The 16,337-nt window shown below is 34.6% G+C and overlaps 1 protein-coding gene across 1 annotated transcript; it reads right to left on the bottom strand.

Moving 5' to 3' along the window:
- Positions 1–2,518: 2,518 nt before the first annotated feature.
- On the bottom strand, positions 2,519–15,587 carry LOC131056064 (alanine aminotransferase 2). Its single transcript, XM_057990394.2, has 15 exons — positions 14,959–15,587; positions 12,253–12,303; positions 9,964–10,014; positions 9,450–9,515; positions 9,285–9,346; positions 9,073–9,151; positions 7,183–7,287; positions 6,934–7,044; positions 6,640–6,777; positions 6,303–6,377; positions 5,881–6,001; positions 4,701–4,855; positions 4,510–4,584; positions 2,916–3,119; positions 2,519–2,819 (listed from the first exon to the last, which is right to left on the bottom strand). Exons 1-15 carry the CDS (start codon positions 15,115–15,117, stop codon positions 2,703–2,705), a joined length of 1,569 nt encoding a protein of 522 aa, XP_057846377.2. The 5' UTR covers positions 15,118–15,587; the 3' UTR covers positions 2,519–2,702.
- Positions 15,588–16,337: the final 750 nt, after the last annotated feature.

The raw sequence follows: 16,337 nt of genomic DNA, 5'->3' as shown, positions 1-16,337 counted from the left end.
TATTGTACTTCATTGTTTTTTCTTAGTAATAGTATGTGAGCTCTTTGATCTCTATCCTTTGTGATATAAAGAAGTTGGGAAAACTAAAGAGATTATTGGAGCTGAGGAAAAATCAACTCTACAACTCCCAAATATCACCTGCATGCAAACCTGTCACAAAAGGAGAAGCAAAAAAGCTATGGAGGCCAGAGTCCAGAGATCCAGAAAAGAGGAGGTGTATTGATTGTGCAACAAGAATGCAATTCAATAATTACAGTTGTTATGAAAATACAAAGAGAGAATCCTTATAAAAGGATACTCGAAACCCTATAGGTGAAAACCTTAAAGAATTATAAGATTCTTAAGTTTAGCTTAAGCATAGAGTATAATAGACTAATAATTAAATAAATTATTATTAGCCTATAAAAGATGACTCTAACAGAGATCATGGGTGAGAATGAGTGGAAAACTATTGGAGGATGCACGCTCTATTTGTAAAGTCTTCTATTATAATTGTGCAAATCATTGCATGTGTTCTCCAACACTAGTTTTGATTACATGAGCCACACCTTCGTGTGAGCATCATTGGTGAATTTTTTGTATTTCCTTGGTCGAAACCAAACTAGACATTATCTATGAAATGGGAGTCCTTAAAGGTATATGTATCCTTGGTTGACAAGTGTCATTGTTGTGGGATATCGAGGTGTTTGGGTTTTTTGCACATCAATATGTTTTCTATCTAGGAAGATGTCAACCTTGAGCAAGATAGTGGATAACAAGGATGTGAGCTACAAAATGGTTTGGAAATGTCAAGAGTAGCTCTAAAATGGTTGTGATTAGTTGGATGTGAACGACTAGTTGTGGCTATTCTTTCAACTAGAGGTAAGTATGTGTTACATGCCCGATATTGTTTTGGCAAAGATCAAACATATGAGTTTGTGTTTTGGCAACAAGTTAAGGCTTAATAGAGTGGTGTGCTTATGTGACATTTAACGTTTCATCTTTGCTTGGGGTTCTCATCTTTTGTGCTTGTTATGATGAAGAATGAGAAAGTTGTGGGGAATCGTGGTCACTTAAGATATTTAGATGCTTGTGTGAAGCTCATGAGAATAGAGTCGTCACTACATAATGGTTAAAGTGTGTCTCACACCTTGCAAGTCCTAATGTTCAATTTATTTGATTATTTATTAATTTGTAATATTCGATATACCCTTGTGGAAAAGGGCATCTCTTATGACTTGATCATTATGCCATCTATATTCTTTGGTATGACATTTATGCATGAATTTGTAAGAGCATTATGCCATGTAAGATGTGTAAGAGCATCTATGACATTTTGTGCGAAAAATTAGCCCATGATGCAACATGCATGAGAAAGGTTACAAAGTGGACCAAGAATCTTCATAAAATTTTAGAAGTCTATGGCACATGTTAAAGCATATTTAAATAGAAAAACAGTCCCAAAACGAGGTGCCTGAGTTGATGGGTAGGATATGACAAACTTACAAAGGAAAAGGGGCATTCAAATTTGTGCCATGAGGTTGGACACTATAAATGAGTATGGTTTTAGTACATGGTTCCCTAAAAATATTTAGGATTGTGTATGGTCATTCTCTATTTATTGAGTGCTTGGGTGGAGGTTGGGTGACTTGCATTGCAAGATAATGTTATGGAATTTTCTCTAAAGGAACAAGATTTTTATCTCCATTTATGACTCTAAACCTAATATTGTTGTGTGATCATTTGTTATTGAACAGATCGGTTCAATGGTTTTGGAAATTGATCCTTTCTATAAGGGTTTTCCTAAGTTAAAGTGGTCTCTTATTTTGTGCCTATATTTATATTCTTCTCTTATTATCATTTTCAAAGTGTTTTTATGGTACTAAAATTTCTATAAATCTCATATCTCACATTTCTTTCCTGAAAAGTTTAACGTACAAGATGAATTTGTCTTATTTCCAGTTATGGGCATAGTTTGTTCGCACTCATATTGAGCTTTTGTTTGTAAATCTTTCAATACCAAAGGTCCATACATGGTATTTTTCTCACATAAAAGAATGCCAGAACAAGCAAAATGAATCAAACCACTATAATGTGCTACAATTCAATTAAGTCTAAACTTGCCAATGCATAGGATATTGTCATCTAATTACTATAATTAGCAAGCAAGAAAGAGTTAACCATGTAAAAATGCATCAAGAGTACAACCAAAATAATCATGTAATAAATCCTGACTAAGAACAAATGTACATGAGAGAAACATCATAAAAGAAATGACCACTCACGGAGCTTGATTATCAAATACCTGTCAATGAAAAGTTCAAAATCCCACAAAAATTGTTATGCAGTTCCAAATTTTACATTGTGTTAGCTTTTAGGGCTTTCTATTTCTTGGCATTGCTGAAGGTGTAATTTCCAACAATTGTCGAGGTCCTGAACTAGAAAACGATAACCTTACATTTCACGGTGGAATGACTTAATTTTCACCCTTAACAATCAACCATCGAGAGAAGGAAAAAGAGGCAAAAAGCAAACAAAGTGATCTAATATGCATGATTTTATTGAAAAAATCAATCAGTGCTGGTACACGTAATAAAGTCTCAAAGTGAAAATCATCTACAATGAAAAATGAAGACGCTGCTGCGGCAAAATCAGCATTATTTCATTTGGTCTAATACCGAATAGTGCAAATTGAAGCACATCAAACCCAATTTCAAGCATGATTAGTCGTGAAATTCTTCCATGAACCTCTTGTGAAATTCTGTTAATCCAGAAACTATTGCTGGCATTTTATCCTCTTGGGGCAAAATTGTACAACGAAAATGCCATGTGCCAGGTACCTTCCAGAAAAGATAAATGTCAACATTCTGAAATCAAAATATTTACTTGATCCAAATGAGAAACTTGAATCAGCAAAAATTACCCATAGAACCTACCTGACCAAATCCAGAACCTGGAACTACAACAATCCCTGTAGCATCCAATAATTTTGTAGCATAGAAAGCATCGGGCACCATCTTAGCTGCTTCTGCAGCTTTAATTGCTTGTTGTGGCAAGTGGATGCGAGGAAAAGCATACATGGCACCCTCTGATTCATTACAAGTAACACCTTCTAGCTTGTTCAATGCATCCACCAATGTCTACAAAAGTCACCCAGTATGATCAAAAGATTAAAATGTTATAAAAATAAATACAAACATTCATTTAGACCCTACAATAGTGGATTGCATTCAGTGAAGTTCATATTATACAATAGGAGCTATAAGAGCATCATCCGTATGCTAGTGTAATGCCAACATTAGCCAGAAACTATCAACTTCTATGAGAAAACTGTTACAAATAGCCTTAGCATAAATGCATACAGAAAATCCAACTTGCCAGACTGGGAGAGTGAACCAGCCAACTTAGGTGCAGGGAGTAAGAAATAATATTTTATACTTGAAACAAGAAAATGTCACCATTTTACATATGGCTAATACCAACCATAGAAGCAGAATGACTCCTAACACTTAAGCCATGCTGTGATACATTTGGTATAAGAAGCTTAAAAAACTTCTAAGAATTAGGCAACCAGTCGGCAAGAAGATCAGGGTTAAAGCTTGAACAAAACGATTTTTTGAACCACACAAGAAGCAGTTCTATCACTATATAAAACTCTTAACTTAAGGATAGATGATGTTAACGCCAAACATATGAAAACATGACTAGTAAGTACATAAACACACACACACATGGATGAAATTCTTTTATATTTTAAAGCATAGGTTGCCAACAGCATAAAACACCTAAGATGTCACCAACATTTTGGTCCAGTAATAACCAGACCCCAGCCCCGCAATTCCGTGTAGGAAATTGGCCCACAAACTACACCAATCGTACATTGCAGTTAGCAAGCCAATATACTACTCCCCGAACATTTTGGCTGCTTACAGAAGGATAAATACATTTCAGCTATCATAATCGGATGTTCCCCACTAGACTCTCCAACTCAGCCAAAGCAAATATGCTCTCTATGTATGTCACAAGGCAATGATAATTAATCATCCATTTTAGCTTTTTCATTGGAACTGCTGAAACTGGTGACGATACCCACAAGCTTGGCCAACAAAGATTTATGTTCCATGTATGTCATAGGGCAACGGCAATCCTCCATTTTGCTTGTCTTTTAAGAAAGAAGCTAATATGTAGAGCTTTTTTAGGCTAACAGTCATAACTACCTTAACTATCGATTTGCATTTAAACATGATTCTGTATCTACTAATGACAAACTGTAATGATATCACTGCATACATTAAGCCTTGGAAAGTTATGAGAAAATAAAGTAAACATGGGTCCATCCAGAGTAATGCTTGAACAAATAAATTGATAAAATCTTAGGACATGCAATATAAACAGGAAGTTTGTGGGGTGATCGCAGGACCTTGTAGAGGCAGGCTTGATTATACAAACAGATATACATGTACGAGGAAAAGATATTAACTCAAAAGAGAACTGAAGCAGCATCTCAACGTTAGGCTTTATATAACTAACCTTTGCCCGCCTTGCAAGTGATGAAAGAATGCCATCCCTCTCTGTACAAAACATTTCAAACGACTCGTCTCCATTCTACAAGAAGCATTTCATAACGAGTACAGAAATCAGAAGGGAAACTTAAATAGGTTAATACTCAAACCAGGGTTTTCTGGAAAAAAAATATTAAATATCCAGTCACAAGCATGTACCTGTGGGGGATTCATTATAAGACTCGCCAGTATCTGGCCTGAAATGTTAGAGCAAAGATTCACTGTGGCTAATTTATATAATTGATCCTTGACATCACTGTCAAGTCCAGTAACCTCCATATAGCCACCCCTTTTTCCACATTCACCATAATACCCTGCAAATTGCGACAATTATTGAGTTGCATGGTTTATCTGAACACAGAAAAATCTTATTATATTATGTTTAATAAAGTCATTACATTTTGAAGTAAGAATTACTGTTTTAAGGCAAAAATCAGGAGTATCCCAAAAAGGAACAATACAATTGATAATTCAACGAGTTTTTTAAGTTTAAAGCCTCTGTAATGGGACCCTGATCATTGAAATTTGATACAACCATTGAAGACTGAAGATGGAGCGTCGAGAATATAGAATAGAGAAAAAACGGAAGTGACTGCTGGAGTATGGCCTGCTTCCTCTATATTTCAACCCTTTGTATCACTTTCTATTGAGAATCAAGTTTGTTCTAAGGCTACGTACATATGGTCTGCTTTTCTTGACAGAAGTGAACTCTTGAACAATGAAATACCCATAATATAAATTTTGCTTGTATCCCATATATATTTCTTTAATTCCATCGAGAATCACTGGTTACATATAGTATCTCAAAATTGTACTCTTATCTCCGATTTAAAAGGTATAAAGGAATGTAAAAAGAGCTTGGAACTATGATAATCTATCATCCAAGTACCCAGAGATGGCAATCATGTATCATCTTGACAGATTAAAGTAGCATGGCCCCATAGGCATCCAAATTATTAATTTACAAGCATTTACACAAAATGCTTACAAAGAAAGTTTGAATTTTAAAAACTTTGAATTGAAAATTTGAAATAACTATCAAACAGCTCTGACATTAATTGGTAATTTAGGACTACAATGCATCATAAAAGCTTACCATGTAGAAGTAAAAGGGAAAGCTCCAAAAGATTATGTATTGTCAAATAGATGTCCACCAGAAATTAATTCAATAGTCACCATACATCTTTTACATGTATATACTTATTTCAGAAAGATGAAATATTTTGAAATTTTCCAATTTCCAACTAACATATAACTACATAAAATATTTCAGTTTTTATATCTGACAGTAATCATTAACATCCAAAATGAGAGATAGGAAGTCACTCGTTTTAAGTACCTTTGGATACCGAATGGTAAGATACAAGACAAATGTCCTCTTCGCTGTAGCCTATGCTCCTTGCAATCTTTTTGAAAGAGTGGAATTCTTTGTTATCCGCATAAACATTATCCTGGTAAACCTGCATTTCCCAAATACTAACTCAATCTAAATATTCGGAGTTAGATAAAAGTAATTTTTTCTAACTCTGAATTAGTGGAAACTATTCCACCACGAATAACTCAAGAATTGATTTCATGTCCTCATATACTAGTGAATCGCTATCAATTCGATCAACTAATATAAATGGCACAGACAGTCCTCAAGGAGTAAAATCTTTTCTATAGAAAATTATGATAAGAGAATTTGTTTTTTTACAATAAATCATATCTAACCAAAGAAGAAAATTATAAACTGATGGTATAAGTGGTTAAAGGAGCTACCTCATCAGCAAGAAGAACCAAGCCTTCACTCTTGCAAAAGCGCACTATCTCTTGCTGGTTTTCCTCTGATAGAACCTTCATGAAATTTCAAGTGTTATCAAGAGTGCTGCAAAGACTGAAACTTCGAGAATAATTACATATCCAGTTTTCCAATTAACCATGCTGAATCTATTTAGAAGGCATGCAATCACAGTATTTCTTTCCATTATTGTACAATAGAGCATAGAAGGCTTAAAGTGCATTCAGGCCTCTAAGAATTCAAGTACATTACTAGTCCAATATGAATCTCAGAAAAATGTGATACCAAATTTATTGCTGTGAACTACGTTTGGCTCACCTGACCCGTGGGATTTCCAGGATTTATAACAACAATAGCCCGAACATCAATTCCATTTAAGCGAGCTGCTTTCAGCTGTTCTTTGACCTCAGATATTTCCAATCCCCATCCTGTTGCCTCATTTAAGTAGTATGGAACCTACAAATATAGAGAATTGATTAATAAGTAAACCTTCTAAGAACACCGAAAACCAAACATGCAGAAGACATACCTGCAGGGAAAATTTCCAAAAACAGGTAAAAAATGCCAATTCTTTGTATAAAGTCAAAATAAAGCCACTCTAGACATACGTACCAGTTTCCCACCATGAAGGGCAATAGATGCAGAGTACAGTGGATACTGTGGAATTGGACAAAGAATTCCATCCTTTTCTGACCTTATAAGCAACTGCATCATCATATGAACCTGTGCGTATCATATCCAATATAATAGTAAGCATGCATATCTTCCCAAACAGCTTGTAGCCTGTGGGGACTATTATAAATAAAATATAAGAATCTGGGCTCGCAAATTCTTCAGTCAGTGCTATAGAGTCTAATTTACCCCAGGACTTGCTCCATCAGTCAAAAAAAGGTCATCTGGATTGGAAGGAAAACCATCACGTTTAGCAATACCCCTGGCAATCTCATCACGTAATGACTTAACACCCTGTCAATGTTAAACAGTTTAGATGCATACATAAGGCATATATAAGAAAACTATCGTAATTGAGTATTTTCTGTTAAAAGTTGAAGTTTTGTAAAAACCACAATCACACTCATGGAGTTCATTTCATAGAAACAAAAACATAGAATGATGCAATAACCTTTGGACTAATTGTTGTCTTTTGATTTGCACACTGGACAACTCAAACAAAAGACTTTCAATAAAACATTAATGGACAACTGGCAAGCAGAGATTAACTTGTTACTTCCTTAACTGTTTGGAGGCGTATTGACAATAAATCAAGCGCAGCATCTATATCAAGGCTGGCCGTCAAATTAAAGGAAACATACTTTAATGGTACGTAGTAAAATACTAAGATCACAAACATACAAAACTTTTATGAAGGTAAATAACAAGATTTAAAATCATAACACCAATCCGTGTTACAGTTCAGGAGCCCAAATTAATTAACATGCTTTCAGATGGCAGTATGATAATTTAATTTAATAACTTATTCATTTGAGTGCAGCTTATGCTGAGTATTCAATATTTATCTCCAATGAGACATCAAATTGTAAGTATTTAGAAATTAAATTGCTAATTCAGAAACTAATTGACCAATCACAACAATCTAATCCTATTTAATAGATCATCACAACATTGGGAGTTTGATACATTATCCTTTACTTCAAATTTTTAATTAACTGTAGACTTCACAATTTTAATGTTTAATCTAACAAATGAAAGAGTGGCAGATATGGCTACATCCTCCAAGAATGTGAATGTGCATTGACCATTGCAAGTTTAACATGTTTAATCTACAATCTAACTTATCAATTTATCTTGAGTTTCAAATATTAAAAATAATGATGAGAGCCTTCTTAAGCATAATATATTAAAACTGATTGCGCATGAGGAACCATTAATTAATTTTTTGGCTAATGCAATTAGTTAATGATGAGCATGATTGATTGTTTCACTGCTAGGTTATAACTTGGCATGATTGATTGTTTCACTGCTAGGTTATAACTTATTCTTTATGGAGAAGACACTATAAAGTATAAACACAAAGAGTGTACGGGAATGGGAGAGGGAGAGTACACAAAGGAAAGAACAGTCGTGTTTAATGATTTATGATTGATTATGATGATAATAGGTGATGTGTAATGAAGGAGATGACATGATAAACACAAATCTCAGATATGTGTGAGTGAGTAAGGAAGAGCCCGTGATCTTTCACTTTTCTCTATGGTTTGTATGAATCATTAGCTCCCCACTCTTACCCCACAACTTAAGCTTATCTTTGCTCACCATTTGTGGGTTACTAGGAAATTTAAAAGTAATGATGATATTAAAAGTAAGTTAAGTAACAATCTCTTTTCATGCATCTTGATGGGCAAGATATTAATAGTCAAATTATTGTTTAGAATAAAAAAGAAGAAAATAAACATTTATTGAAAACATATAACTTGAAACTTCTTTGCAACTGAGGGTAAAATTCCTAGTATTACACAGAGAGGTCCAGAGTATTGACTTAGGAGCCACTGCCAACATCTGCAAGCCATGGAATTTTTAAACACAGATTTACAGGGATAAACAAATTATAGCCCATTACAATGATGGATCTAATCCATCCTCCAACATAAAAATTTCATAGTAAATCAGTTTGACACCTTCATACTATGCTAAACTTGATTTGCAGATATTACCTTTTTATATAGATTTCTCAACAAGTTTATTCAACCATGGATATGCAGAATCAACATAGAAAGAAAAATAATATTATACCTGGCTATGACTGTAGGCTCCAGTAGCTCTTCCCGGAATTCCATCTAGGATTTGCCAAGCCCTACTGATAGAATCAGAACTGTAACAGCAATTGTTAGTATCTTAACACCAATGAAAAGGTTTATGAACAAAAAAAATTAAAACAGAAATTGCAAAATATTCTTAGTGAGCTTTGAAATTTGTAAGATAGTGGCATGTGTAGATTGGCCTACCTAAAGATGCCATGTGTTTCGTCTTTGTCCAAAAGTGTTGGATGGTCAGATAACGCTAGCACCTATACAAATATCATTAAAAAAATGGAGTTAACAAAACATAAGGTAAAAGCTTCCACAAATCACGTCAATTGACAGATACAAAAATAACAAAAAGAAATAAACCTCTCGGAAAAATGTAATGGGCTGCTGACCCAATGAATGTGGATTTCCAATATTGCAATAAATAATCTGCAATTACAAAGTATGGTCAGTTAAATGAATAAATTAGTGTCTCTACATGATCGCATTCTCTGAATTATTAATTGTTCTGAGAACAAAAATTTATGTGGAAATTCCAAGATCGCATTCTCTGACACCCACATATAAACATATAATATATCAATCATTTTCCAGCGAAAATAGTCCTGATAAAAAGATGATTTCTACAACAGCAAAGAATTCAGATGGTATAAGCTATCTATAAGGATGACTTCAAAAATAAACAAATGGAGTAGCATTGGAATTTAATTTCAATTGAAAGACACATAATTAGACTGTGGGATTCAAAGATTCAATCCAGGCCAAGTGGCTGGTCCATACAAGCAATGAAATGGATTGAAATGGGATTGCTTCTTCAGATCACCAAAATCATGTGATCAAAAATGCCTTGCGAATATGAAAGATGCAAATTACATACCTCGCTAAAAGGAAGTGAAGATGATTTTGTTTGCAATTCCTGTTGTAAGTGCTGCCAAGGCAAAACAGAAAAGGAGAATCTTCAAATTAATAAGATAGATCAAGAATATGAAAGATCAAAAAATGCATACAATCACTTATTAAGTTATTAGCATGAATAATACCAGTTTACCTGCTCTCATTAACCTATAAGATACTAGCATGCTTTAGCATGAGTGCTGTTCTGTGCAAAGACAACATAATCTATGCCCATTTTGATTTGTGAAAGGAAATAACATGATAAGAAAAATGTAACCATTCCACATTTCACATGTGTAAGAAAATATTGGATGTAATAGAATTAGAAACTATTTACTAGATATAAAATACTTCTCCAAATTGCATCAGATGTTAAAGTGAAAACACTGCAGCTTCATTGTGAAAGAGGAAAGACACAAATAATCTAATTGTACTTTCACTAGCGAGACAAAATAAACAATGCAGTGAAAACTATTTACAGGTAAAATATGTTTGGATCATGTCAAATAGAATTATGTAGAGTTGTGTATTTTTCTTTCACAATTCTTTTTCAATTTGAAACCAGTTGCTCTTTCAAAGTCCACATAATCATAACCCGGCTAACTTGCAGGTAAGTGATCCTACAGAATATTTTTTGCACTATCAATTGCTATTTTTCTTACAAAATTTTGTTCCCTGAAGGCTAACTATATCTAACTCTACATTGAATTTACTCAATTTCTAGATAAGTTTATTATTATTATTCATGCGTACTGCTGTGAAAATCAGTATTCTTATTATTAATTCCCTCATTGGCCTTTCCCCACAATAATACATAGATGGGCAACTTATCAAAACAACAGTAAACAGAAATGTGTTCACAAATAAACTACACAAAAATTACAAGAAAATAACATTCAATGAAGTAGGAAAGAGACCCAAAAGGCAAGAAAATTTGTCATTGACCCCTACTACTTGGAATTATTTCCTCACCGTATCATAAAATAACAAAGGACATATACATTGTCGAATTGGTTAAGCTCAAGTGATAAATCAATGGCGCTTTCAGAGCAAAGACAATATTAAAATCACTAAGAGACACATTGCATGGTTATGTATCTAAATGTTGAATATTTAAATGGGTAAACTACCACATGCCAATCAAAGTGTGGCACACCACAACAGATGAGGCCAGGTGCAAGTCCTAGGTGGAGACATACTCCATGTTTATGGCATCTAAGGCAAAGGACACTCCATCCAGGCAACTATCCTATTAAAACAAAGATACATATACACAGTATGGTAGAAGTCTCATATTAGACTGAGAGTGAGTAAATAGTGGCTTCTTTATTAAGCATTTTATGTTTCCACAATGTCATGCTGGCATATGAAACAATAAATGTCTAAAACCTTACAAAAGTTCAGTTTCACAATATAGCCATGTTTAAGCCTGCAGAACAAGAATAGCATGATGTGTAGCATCAAGATCCACACATGGGTGCTGAGTATCTCATAAAGCTTACATAAAAAATAAAAACATCTTGTAATCAATTGATATCCAGGTACCCAGATTAATTGCCTTAATAAGAAAGGTAACAGAATCAACTAATCCTAACTCGTCTGAATCCATAACAGCCTGAAAAGAAGCTTTGCTAGCTGAATAAGATGCAAAATGAAAGGACTTCACATAAAATATGTTAAGAAGGACTCCACCAAACATGGCACACAACAAAAGGGCAGCACTGCTGAATGTGTTGGAAAAGACTTAGAATCATATGCAAATATGAATTTATTCAATGAAACAGTAGAAAGAGGTTTGCATTCTTGTGAAGCATTTTATTTTCAGTAGGAAGAGTACAACATTGAACCTCTACTAGTATTCTAATGAAATCAAACTCAAAAACGAACTCAATGTGTATAGAATTTCTCCCTCCCTATGTCCACCATCATTCCTAGATCAGCAGAACAACCCAAAGAAAAATATTTAATTCTTGCAGGAAATGCACATAGGAGTTCATTTGCACTTCAGACACCATTGAACCCAGTGTAAATCCATGAACAAAAAAAAGTAAAAGAATATGCAATAAAACTGACTGCAGAGACTGCTGGCTTTGCACGATTTTTAGAACATAGTTAGATCCTAAATAAACTTTAATAATCAAGCAGAAAGTTGTGAAACAGTAAGCATCTGGTATATACATCAGGAACTATAAATACATGACAAACTCTAGCAAGAAAGAAGCCAAAGTGAGTGATAAAAATGCAAAATCAAAATTAAGGAGGTTACAAATACCTGAGCATGAATAACAATTTCTCCACGCACTGCATATTCACATTCCAAAACCTGTAGTACATAACGGGAAATAATTATAACATACAGTATGTAAGAACTATTACATTCTTATAGTTATAACTATTAATGATATAATCAAACGCCAAAACTCACATTAACTACACATCAATAAACAAAATGCTACCACGATCAAAAATGGCTGCTTTCCAATATTAATATGCAGATCAATTTGACAACTTTGAAGAATCACATTTCAACCTAAATCAACTATATTAATTAAGTAAAGAGAAATTCAATTGAACTTATAAGCACACCAGGATTGAAACTACAAAAAAAAAATATACATATAAATCTGCTAGGAGATCAACCTTCTAAATATGATATCATAATTTATACATTATAAAAGGGACATTGCTTCATCAAACAGCTAATCTATTAAATTCTGCGATGGATTAAACAAACTCGTATAATATTTTACATAATGCGTTCCCTATATTTAGAAACTAGAACAAATTGCACCCCGCTGAATTGTCATTGTTGCATATTTACACGATATCTATCAGTCATTTAGCAGAGGATAGAAACCAAATTTTGACAGTATAACTTCATAAATATTTTCCCAAATTAAGATCCAATGTTTTGAGGAACATAAATGGCTGCATTGGATCAGAAGCAAAGCAACAAGTGGCACAAAAATAAAAACGTTTTAAATATCTGCTTGTGGATGATCAGATAAATTTTATTTCTGCATGAAAGAAGATGACAACATAGAGAGGCAATGCACTATGTTTCATTGCACATTCTTTAAAAAAAAACACTTTATAAAAGATAGGATAATGTAATTGTTGACTCTTGCGCAACACGCCCATAGGAAATACAAAGCCATCTTTTCAACTTCCACCATATGCTCTAGCTCATGATTTATTAATAAGTAATAATCAATAAAAGATATCTCCTCTTGGCCCATGAACCTTGCCTATGCTCTATTATTTATGTTTGTATTCTTGCTTGAAGTCTTCGTATTCATGTCATCCTGTGTGTTCACCCTATGCTCTATGTGCCCTCACTTTCTTTCTCCGGTGTGCTTAGCATTTATTGGTCCTCAAAATCAACCCTCACCCTTCTACTTCAGCAACATGTCTCAAACTCATCCCTAGTGCTCTATTTGCACTATTGATCTCGTTCCCACAGATTGATTAGATGGAATCTCATCCAACAACTCACACAATCTCATTCTAACAAAGAATTCACTCTCTTCCTCATGTTGCATGGCCCATTAGATCATCAACACAAACCTATCATCTCACAACCTTTAAATGTCCTCACACACATGTTATGAGCTCACCCTAGCCCCATCTTGTTAACAAATTGTCACTATGGAGCTAATGGAACAACACTAAGGCCCTTCCAACTCTAACACCTCTGTGGTCCTGCATGAGCCTTTATAATGGCAAGCCCCTCCATGACATCACTTGTCCCATGAGCTCATGCTAGCATCACAAACATAAAGAATAGTGATTTTGGGCTCCACTCCTTGCTAACTCAGCTATAACCAGCCCATTGTGCAATCTCTCGCATCGACAATCAATGCCATTCCACCCAACATGTAACATTCGTTGAGATCAAGTTCCATCGTACAACACACACAACCTAGGAGATCTATAAACTCTAACACCAATAGGTGTTGTGGTGACCATTAATCTCAATCCTCATCGTGCAGCTCATTTGCCTCCTCCAATTGACAAGCTCACCCTCCTTGAAATAGCAAAGATGCGTATAATAAATAACATTTTAGTTCACCGAATCCATGATCACATGCAGCAAGAGAATAAAGAAACAGAGAAAACTAGCTCTTCATCAAACCACTCTCCCCAAATTAAATATCACAAATTGGATGCACAAATTAGAAAGGATTTCATAACAGAACCTTGGGTTCAAATCGATGGACACAATCAGAAGCCCGGTGATTTCTTGTTTAATAGACTAAGCCCTAAATAGTCGAGGCTCCATGGGAGAGCACCAGGCTTAAGCCTCAAGGGGCAATCCAAGGCCTGATGAAATCTTGTAGAATAAGTTGAGCTTAAGCAGTAAATCAACGAGGCTTTCGTAGAAGAGCCTCTGGGTTCGAATCCCAGAAAGACAATCCAAAAGCCCACCAATTGTTGTTGTGTGGAATTAACTGAAGGCATAAACCATCAATGCTTTTGGAGAAAAGGCCTGAGTTCAAATACCATTGATACCCGGTGGATTGGAATCAGATAAAACACGACACTCAACTTTGAATGTTACAACAGTACAAAGCAATAAACTAGGACATGCAGCATATACTCTATGACCCTGGTGATAAAAAGATATTAAGTTCATCCATTAGACCTAACAGTCTAAGGGGCCACAGATGTTACAGCAGTCTCAACCAGTAATAGAAGTTGATCTTTAGGACAATATTGTTTCCTCATGAAAGTTGGCTCTCCTTGTATTAACTTGCATAAAAAATGCTCCTAAATATTTTGTTCTAACCGCTAAAGGTTTTACACAGTAAAGGGTACTTCCCACCACATCAATTGCAAAGAGGCACTCATTGAAAAGAAAATTGATTTTGATAGGTTTCCAAACATATTGAGAAAACTAATCTCAAAATTCAAATTTTGCACTGATTCAACCGAAAACACAAAACAACATAACCAAAAAAGACAAGTTGAAAGGAACCTTTGGGTTAATGGTAGCGACGGTGAGAGGAGACGACGAAGACAAATCTCTCCGCCATCCATTGCGAGGAGGAGCAGATGAATGGTTAGAAACGCTGTTTGCCATCAATTTTGCTTGGGACACAAATCTTCGAGCTCTATCGATCACAATTCTCCGCATATTGCTTTCTTGACCGCTACCCTTCCTCCTTTTATATACACTTGTCCTAAGTTCGATTCCGCCCGGTCAAAACCAGCTTCTGCACACGATAATAAATCCGCTGTTAAATAGCCCGCTGTTCTCCCTAAATACCCGAAACTTGTCCACTAGTATAGACGCTAGTGCCTATGAAATTTATCGGCTGCGAATCAAATTCCGTCAAATGCAGCCGCTAAAACTCTGACTAATGTTAGTGGAGCAGAAAAGTGTCCCACTCGCTTCTCAACGGGATTACGTGCCGGATTCTGAATGGTTCCTGGACGTCATTATTACCAATGTTGTTTAGTTTCACACAACATCATTAAACGACTGCAAATCCGGGATCCTGGATTTCCAATTCCGTTTTGTTCACGATGGGTTTCTCATACCGAGGGCCCCGTGACGCTTTAAAGGGCATGCTTGTATAAAAAATGAACCGAAATTCCAGCAGTTAGGTAATGCCTAATGGTCTCCCATCATTTTCAACCAGATCTCATTTTTTAAAGGGAGCGAACAACGATTAATGAGCAACGCTTTTATGTTTTCCTCCAATAAGCAAGAGCAACATTTCAAATTTTCAAAATTAAGGGTTCAAGTGATTTCATTACAATTAGATTTCTAAAATATCTAAATTTTGTTCTAATAGTGTTTGTTGTATGGATTTTAATTTTATTCTAAAAATTTAAAGATTAAAATATATAGAGAAAGAGAGTTTAGTGTATCATTAGAATATTAGAATATTAGTAAAGGAGTTTTAAATCAATATTTGAGATCCTTAGGTCATTGTAGGCATATGCATTTATGATTGGCATATATTCCAACTTATTCAAAATTATCAAATTGAATCAAGGGTTTCACTAAGTTAAAAAGAAGGAAGCGAATTGTCTCTCTTATCTAACACATCGAGTTCCAACAAAATCTTTAAGTATCATCATGTTCAAATAGCATAGGCAAAAAAATGTTGAAGATCAAAGTGAAAGGATCAAGAACATAATAAATTTTAGAACTACAAATATTGGATAAGTTTGCAAATGTAAGATCAAGCTTTAACAAAGTTCAAGTCATCTCTCAGTCTATCAAAACTTTTTTGTCTTGTATTTTATAGTGAAAATTAGGAGCATATCATTGAGCATAAATTGGAGCACATCTTTATATCACAAACAATGTTAAGTGTTATAATCCTATTTACCAATTTTGTAAAG

Source organism: Cryptomeria japonica, chromosome 2, assembly GCF_030272615.1.
Source record: "Cryptomeria japonica chromosome 2, Sugi_1.0, whole genome shotgun sequence".
Taxonomy (NCBI): domain Eukaryota; kingdom Viridiplantae; phylum Streptophyta; class Pinopsida; order Cupressales; family Cupressaceae; genus Cryptomeria; species Cryptomeria japonica.
The sequence above is the reverse complement of the archived record's forward strand: the minus strand, read 5'-3'. Positions and strand labels throughout refer to the sequence as shown.